The following is an 8,947-nucleotide window of genomic DNA, read 5'->3' as shown; positions in this document are numbered from 1 at the left end:
GACAATAATTATACAAATTAATTAAAGGGCTTACCTCAGTCATTTTGGTCTTAAATTTACGTATGTTTTGATTTGGGATTGTAACATGATTAACGGGGGTCTTGAGTTGATAATAACTCAATGACTGTATTTTTCTGTCACAATTTCAATTTGAAACATTGATTAATGTTTTAACTTGGCCAAACTTACTTATACTTATCACAAATGATCATCGGCCAAGTGGGAGAATGTTAGAAATAACCCGTTGATGTGGCCTCACGGATCATTTGGTAACATTACCAATATGACATAACTAGTCCCCGACAATTACTTAATGGTAGTAATTGAAAATATTGATTAGTTCAAGGGGACAATTATGATTTCCCTTTAGGTACCATTAATAGAGAATACATAGAGTTTTTATAACGGATCACTATTTATGACCATTAATCATTGATCTTTATATATTGATTATAAGTGATGATCAAAAACTCTACAAGAACACTAATACTAAAAAAAATCTCTCAAAGGTGATCCATCAACCCAAGGTACCATAACGGGAATCATGGCCTTATCTTCGTCTTCAAAGGTGACCACTCCCACAAGTAAGTGTCTCTAACTTGGTATCTATATTTACGTTATGACTAAATAAACATGATTAGGTTCTATATTTTGACCCATGTTTATAGATATAATCAACATATGAGCCTCATAACTTCTGGAGATTACCATAACATAAGCCCCACAACATGAGTTTAGTTGGGGACCAAGTATGGTGCAAGATTTTCATAAGAAGAATGTAAACAAGAAGAAGTTGTAAAAGAACTTTGTAAAGACAGAAATGTAACCTTCTTTGGACATCATTTCTGGAGTTGTACCACCTTGTTACACCATGGTGAACATTAGGTATCAATCCTTGATGTTATCCAAGAGGTTTGAAGTAAGAATTCATGAAAAAGAGAAAGAAAAGTGAGTTGGAATTTCACTTTTAGACTTGAAGATATTTTGCTTAAATGTTGCAATTTTAGTAGTTTGAGAGTGTTTTGAGAGTGATTATAGTGTGGGAAAAGTGAAAAGAAGGTATAGGGTGCTTGGTTATATAGTGGTTGGTTAGGGTTTGTGTTTTAATAAAGATTGAAGGTGATTGGGGAAGAAGAGATGTGAGAAAAGTGACCAATTGGATGGGGGAAACAACTTTCTGCGAATTAAGCCCCTCCGCGTCGTGCGACAAGGTTGATGGGGAGGAACGCCTGACGCAACGTGTTTAATAAGGTTTCTGATTTGCCATTTTTAGTCCCTGAACTTATATTTGTTGTTATTTTATACAATAAATTTCCATTTTAGCATTTTTTTCAAGTATAGGAAGGGTATGTAAGTATGTGATGAGTATCGTGTATGCATGATTGATAATCCGAATGTATAAGAAGTCTCGGTTTTGTATGTAAACACGTATTTGACGATTGATTGCACATAACATAAGTATGATTTTAATACGATTGATATAAATGTGAATTTCCATTATGATCGAAGTCTCGGATTACAAGATTGGAAATGAAATACGAATACAAATTTCTAAATACAGAACGTTACACAAGTTCTAACCGTGAACTCGCTGAATGGGCCCATCTGAATTTCATCATGCATAATGTTCAGTTGAGAGGCGTCAGGGACGAGTGGAAGTGGGATGGGAATAATGTTGACGGCTTTAGTGTCGCGGCTGTCAAATGTATCATTAAGGATGGCGAGGATTGCAACGATCGTTTCGTGATGGATTTGTGTAAGTTGGTGCCTCTAAAATGCAATATTTTCGCATGGAGTGCCGAAATGGATAGAATTCTGACGTTGGATGCGCTTAAGAGAAAGAATATTAAGGTCTCGGATGATGTTTGTAAGCTCTACGGGTTTGGTGAAGAGACGACTGACCATCTTTTTTTCGGTTGTACGGTGGCTTCGGCTCTTTGGCATTAGGTTTTTGCTTGGTGAAAGATTCTGAACGTTCTTGTGTTCTCCTTTCGCGACATTCTAGAAGCGCACGAGCATAGTAGTTTAAGCGGAACGAGTAAAGAGGTCTTGCAGGGTATTCTTATCATCACGTGTTGGAGTATTTGGAAAGTGAGAAACCGCCTAATCTTTGAAGGAAGACAAGTTAACATTGTCGACATTTTTAGTGAAGTCCGTTCTCTTGGTTTCCTTTGGGTTAAAAATAGTCGAAACTAAATTATTTGACTTGGGAAGATTGGTATAAATTTGTAATTATGTAGTATGTTTCGTTGTAGTTCCGCCCGGTTTTCGGATTAGTGTGTGATGATTTTAATGAAGTTTCCCATTCAAAAAAAAAAAAAAAAAACCTTGTGATGCATTTAATTATATAGGACATAACTTGTATACAATAAACCATTTAGTGATTGCAAAAAAGTGCAATGTGTTGCACCAGTACAAATGTCACATGTTTGAAGAGTATTAACTGCTGACTTGAAATGTAAATACCTCATCCTCTCCAATTGAAGGTGTCCTTTTTGATAAATTGATTTAGAGTGTTCACTGAGAACATCCGTAGTCAACAACCTCTGATATATGTTGCATTTTTTTTATGAGTGAGAGTTGTTTAGAGCTAGTTTTTTCATTATTTCTTTAATATATGTGTTAATCATTAAAGATGATTGGAGAGTATAGTTAAGAATATATATATATATGGGAAGGTTCATTGGGGAATACTAAAAAAGTGGAGAACAGCGGGGAACCGACTCAAACGAACTCTGATTGGACTCATTCAAGCGGCGTTGTAACCGGCTCGTCAAACCCTAACTAAGATCTTTTAACCCTAAACCCTAAATCCTAACTCCTAAACTTTAAACCCTAAAGCTAAAAAATAAGGCTAAAACCTAAGCTAAACCGTAAAATCTAAACTCTAAACCCACTGTTCCCCACTTTTTTAGTGTTTCCAAATGAACCTCATACTCTATATATATATATATATATAGGTAGAGGATCCTGTACAAAGTGAAACTTTTGTGAGAAGTGTGAGAAATAATTTGGGAATGACAAGTGTCCTTTATCCTAATTAATTCAAAAGGGTATATTAGTAATTTGACATTCTTATCATTTAATTGATTTCCAATATAACTGCCAAGAAAAAAACTGGCGATGAGTTTTTATAGGGATTGAATCGAATTTTGAATTAGGAGAAATTTTAGGAAACATATTTGTTTTTACGATTTTATACATCTGATTGTTTTATCTTCTTCATCATCTTTTAATCGCAACATCTTTTAATCATACATTGTTCATGGCGTGGTGTTTTAAACATCTGGAGACATTGACTATGATTCAAGTCATGATGTTTTATCTGGAGACATTGTTCATGGCGTGGTGTTTTAAACATCTGGAGACATTGTTCATGGCGTGGTGTTTTAAACATCTGGAGACATTGACTATGATTCAAGTCATGGTGTTTGAGATAAAACACTATGATTTGAATCATAGTCAATGTCTCCAGATGTTTAAAACACCACGCCATGAACAATGTCTCCAGATGTTTAAAACACCACGCCATGAACAATGTCTCCAGATAAAACACCATGACTTGAATCATAGTCATGGTGTTTTAAAATCTGGGAATGTTTTGTGTTGATTGTCCAGATAAAACACCATGACTTGAATCATAGTCATGGTGTTTTAAAATCTGGGAATGTTTTGTATTGAATCATAGTCATGTTTTGTATTGAACAATGTCTCCAGATAAAACACTATGATTCAAGTCATGGTGTTTTCTAGATTCCAGATAAAACATCATGACTTGAATCATAGTCAATTTATCCAGATGTTTTAAAACACCACGCCATTAATCTGATTACATTTCTTCTAAACGTAAAACACCACTCCTTGAATCTTATATAAAACAAAGAGGCTTCCGATTTAGATCTTGGTTATTAATTCCGATATTTAAGGAAAAATGAGTGAATGCAGGTGTTTTTGGTTGTGTAGGATACGGTTACCATATTTGAAACATTGAAAAAGACACTATTGCCCTTCAATTTTACATAAGGTCCCTCTAATTAAAACACAATTTACATTTTTATACCCTATTGATCTCAACCGTTAGATCAAATATCCAATGGTTTAAAACACTTCTTACCCTTCTCACATTTTAAACACTTTTTACCATATCCCTTATATATATATATATGGATCTTAGAACATTTCATGAACTGTTCAGTGGGAAGTTTATTTGAGTTTGTTTGTTTAATAAATGAACGAACACGAACAATAAACATCGTTTCTTTAGTTAAATGAACACGAACACAAACATAGGTTGTGTTCGTTCATTTATGTTTGTGAACGTTCGGTATCATGTTCGTTTGTGTTCGATAGTTTATCAGATTATTTAATTGTTAAAATAATATTTAATTACTTAAAAGTTCCCTAATAAAATATTTAATAAATATTAGTATATTGTATATTTACTAAAAGAAATTATATGTATTTTTGTTCATGAACCGTAATTTATGTTCGTTACCTAAAATTAACAAATGAACACAAACACATTTATTTTTTTAAAGAAAGAACACAGACAGAATATTCCGTTTGGTAAGTGTTCAATAACTGTTCGTGAACACATTTATTTCCTTAATAAACAAACAGAGACAATGCCTACTTTATTTTAATTCAATTCGTTTGAAACCTAATTGCCCGTGTTATTGTAACCATTTGGCCTTTATGACTTTCTTTTAGCTACTTGGTGGATCAATGAAACTGGTTTAATAAAATGCGGTTAAAAATTAAAAGTAAATTGGGAAAGTTATGTCAATGAGCTAGTGGTGGAGTGGTAAGGGAGAGACCTTGTGTTCCAAGTGACCCAAGTTCAATTCCTGCCCCTAGCATTTAGTTTCTGCGGCACCTGGTGATGATGGGAGACTAGGCGAGTAGGCGGCGATCGCTAGTTCGATCCTTGAACTGAGCGGGTTTTACCTCACCGCACTGTCGTGCCTTCGGGCGAGTGTTCACGGGCTTCGGCCCTAGGTGAGGGTTTTCCCCGGTTCGGAAGGCGAGTGTATCCCGATGTGGTGAATTTCGCCAGTAGCCCATTTAGAGGATTCGTTAGCCGTTCAAAAAAAAAATTGGGAAAGTTACTTTACCCCTCCACCTGTATTATTGCAAGTCCATTGAGACTAGCATCAAAACATATTTTATTGGATTGAATGGTATCTTTAATTTTTTTTACAATTTTATATGTAAAAAAGAAAAAGACACTCTGTTTAATGTAATCTTAAAGGTTTGTGTCAAAATACTTGGATTCAAAAGCATCTTTAATTTTTTTACGAGTTAAATCTCATTTTAGTCCTTGTGATTTGGATTATTTTGACAGTTTAGTCTAAAATTTTCATTTTTCGCCTGTGAGTCCAAAAAGATTTCACGTTGTCATTTTAGTCCACTGGGTTAACTTCACCCATTTTTTCTGTTAACGAGAAGGGCATTTAAGTCATTTTATATGTAATTCTGTTAACTAGAAGGACAATTTGGCCACATAAAATGACCGAACTGCCCTTCTCGTTAACAGAAAAAACGGATAAAGTTAACCCAGTGGAATAAAATGGCAACTGTGAAAACTTTTTGGACACATAGACGAAAAATAAAACCTTTGAACAAAACTTATAAAATAACCACAAACCACATAAACTAAAATAACATTTAACTCTTTTTTTTTTTTTACAATTTTATATATCAAAAGAAAAAAGAAGCTTTCTGTTTAATGTAATGTAATTTTAAAGGTTTGTGTCAAAATATTTTTTTAAGTACAAAATTGATAGTTGTTTTGTGTGAGTGAGAGGGGACACAGAGCCTTGGTATAATAGAGGCGTGGCTTGGGTTTGTGAGCCAAAATAGTAGCGCACGGTTTGTGTGGCTCTTCTGGAACTGTTCCATCAATATCAAGTAATCTAAAGTTTTCATTACTTTTAATTAAAAAATAATAAACAAACAATAATAGTACCATCAAATATACCTTTGATTCTATCAACAAAACCAATTAAGATCATATATTTTTATTTAACAGGTGGATTCTTTGATTATAAAACTGGTTGGCATATGCTATAACGTTCATCATCATCATCATACTTACTAAATTCCACCAATAGCAAAGTAAATGTAGGGTCTGAGGAGGGTAAGATATAGACAGCCTTACCTCTACCCCGTAGGAATAGAGAGACTGCTTTTAATGAGACCCCCGGTTCGATGGTAGTTTTGCATCAAACCTTGGACATAAGGCACATAACACTCAACAATTAAGACAAAGGCCAATTAGTGCATGTACTCCCTTGTCTTTCGGCTATCAACGTCACCACATGATGCATGATTAATCGTCCTCAGCTTTTAACGTTATTTTCACGAAATTAGTAAAAGCTATGGAACTTGGGTGTGGGTCTTTTGTCGAAATGGAATGGCCTTTTTCTTTATTATTTATCGTAAATGAGTGAAGCATTACACATAGTATGCCGTTAAAATTTGTGCACTTTCACTTTTGTCCCCCGATAACCCACACATATATACATTATATGCGCGTACCGCAAAAGCGAGGCGCATCATTTAAAAATGGATTTAAATATTTTCTAAATGTGTATACATTTAAAAATGATTTAATTTAGTCAAATCAGACTGAACGGTTTGATTTAGGTATTGGTTTGGTTTACATAATCCTACAATGCCTAACCGGATTGGAATGCTAACTTAATCAAAATGGTATAATAAAACCAATAATATTTAGATTTAATACATTGTTATCATATACAGGATTAAAAGCATTATCTTTCCTTGTGTAAAGGTACCTTTGTTTTTTTACTTAAAGTTATAATTAGTTAAATATCAATGTGTGTCAATTAGAGTAAAGGAGTTTGTAAAGCGTTGAAATCAATATAACTGATCAAATCAAGTTATTTCGATCATCATGAGATCTAAACAGGTAGATTCAAGATTTGGTTTTGACGGCCTAGTTCGGTATGAAACTTGGAGTTGACATTTAAACCTAATCAGCCGCTTTTTTTTAATAGTTATACAATTAAAATTCAACGAAGCTTGTTAAAACCAACCGACCCAACTCGACTTGTTTGATTTGTCAATGCCATAAATTGTAGTTAGTGATGTAGTTCATAGTTTTCGTCAAAACAACAAAATCATACCAAGAATGCCCTAATGATAGTTCTTAAAAAAATTGAGTCAATCAAAAAGTGTCAAAACATGTTTCAAAGGTTCAACAAGCCAAAGAATAAACCAAACTCCATCATGGTGGGTCAGTTTGTTTTATTTGTCATTTAAAACGTGTAGGATTTACTTTAGATATTAAAAACCGTAAGGGTGAGAGGGGTACTCCTCTCACCGGAGCCAACGAAAATCTCAAGTCTCCTCTTCAACTCCTCTCAAGCACTTAATCACAAGGGGTAGTTTCATCCAAACCATTTTTTAAGAAAAAAAAAAGGAAAGAAAAATTCATGATTGGTTGGAACCCCACTCTCTCCTCTTCCCCCCTCTCCCTACAAGGGATGACTACTCCCCCCACATGTAACACCCCACGCGGCAAAGAGTGACGGCGGCAGTGTTCCCCGCACAATGAAGGGATTCACCGCCCTCTTTGCCGCATGCAGCCCCTAACGATTTAGCCACATTCTAAACTCCAAAAATAAAAAACCGGAACACAAACACCCCTACCCACTATCAAATTCAAAACCCATAATGGAATCATAATTTCATCATAAACTAACCATCATACTAAACAACTTATTAACCCCACTAATCTAAGTTAGTTTACCACAAAAATACAAATCATTAATAAAACAAAAAAATAATAATAAAAACATCACCAAGAAAGAGAAGTACAAGGAGTCCCGGAAGATGAAGAAGAAGAAACCCCGTTATTACTATCCTCACCACCACCACCGTCACCACCACCGGCGCCGCCGTCATCCACCGCTTCCGGCAACTTTTTCACCGGAGTCAACGGCGGCGTCACCACCACCACCTTCACCGACGTCACTTCCTCCCCACCACCACCGCCACCGCCGCCGTCACTGTCATCGCCGGAGGACGTCTCCTCCGTCTCCAGCCGCGACGGCGAAGTATCCGGCGTCTCAAACGGCGTGTTTCCGGCCACCCTACTCTTCCTCCCATTAATCTCAACATCCCCATCATACATAGGATTCGAAATGTACATAAAATCTTGATCATTTTCAAGATTTTCTTGATTTTCCGGCAGGTTTTGCTTTTCAATGTCGCCGGCGGGGAGTCCTCCGGCGCCGGTGAGGGTGGGGTAGAGAAGGTTTCTTGGGGCGGTGAGGATGCTTTGGGTGTATAAATTGGGGAGATTTGGTGGTGGGTCGGTGGCGGCGGTGGTGGTTTCTTGATCGGCGGCAGTGGTGGCGGTGGTGTGACGGCGGCGTAAGAGGATGGAGCAGTAGAGTTCAGCTAGTAGAACAAGGACTAACCCAAGAACTATTGCTAGACAGACCACTAGGACCAGGGTTAAGCCCATCATCAAGTTAGATGAACCCATCACCATTTTGGTTTTTTTTTTTTTTTAATTTATTTTTATTTCTTGTTTTGTTTCACAGTGTGTGAAGGTTGAAAATGGTGAGTGTGACTGTGTGAGTGTCAATGGGAGATAAATGGTGGTTTGGTTTTGGCGGGAAGGGGGGGGGGGGGGTTGAACCCATGTAGGGAATCTTGGAGCTTTCAAGGGAAGTGAGATTGTCTAGGTTAATATGTATATTGGTGGACAAATGTTATACTATTTGTTAATTGTGTTTTTTTACTAGTGGAGAAATGGTTTTGGAATATACATTGTTTGTTTTTATTGTGAAATAAGTTAAACAGTAGTTTGTTTATATTCTCATAAAAAATGCTGGTTAACGTGAAAAGTGTAGGAAGAGTTTTAAAACAGATGTTTTCTATCACTCTACGCGCATTGTATCATGAAAAGTTT

At 35.9% G+C, this 8,947-nt stretch overlaps 1 protein-coding gene across 1 annotated transcript; it reads right to left on the bottom strand.

The window, feature by feature from the left end:
• Window positions 1-7,699: 7,699 nt before the first annotated feature.
• On the bottom strand, window positions 7,700-8,656 carry LOC110927520 (period circadian protein). The gene has a single exon (XM_022171101.2). The coding sequence runs from the start codon at window positions 8,522-8,524 to the stop codon at window positions 7,826-7,828; it is 699 nt and encodes a 232-aa protein (XP_022026793.1). The 5' UTR covers window positions 8,525-8,656; the 3' UTR covers window positions 7,700-7,825.
• Between the last annotated feature and the right edge of the window lie 291 nt (window positions 8,657-8,947).

Source organism: Helianthus annuus, chromosome 3 (assembly GCF_002127325.2).
Source record: "Helianthus annuus cultivar XRQ/B chromosome 3, HanXRQr2.0-SUNRISE, whole genome shotgun sequence".
In the NCBI taxonomy this organism is placed as follows: Eukaryota; Viridiplantae; Streptophyta; class Magnoliopsida; order Asterales; family Asteraceae; genus Helianthus; species Helianthus annuus.
The sequence above is the reverse complement of the archived record's forward strand: the minus strand, read 5'-3'. Positions and strand labels throughout refer to the sequence as shown.

Coding starts and splice junctions, on each gene's coding strand:
- LOC110927520 (XM_022171101.2), bottom strand. CDS start 8,524: ATGGTGATGGGTTCATCTAACTTGATGATGGGCTTAACCCTGGTCCTA.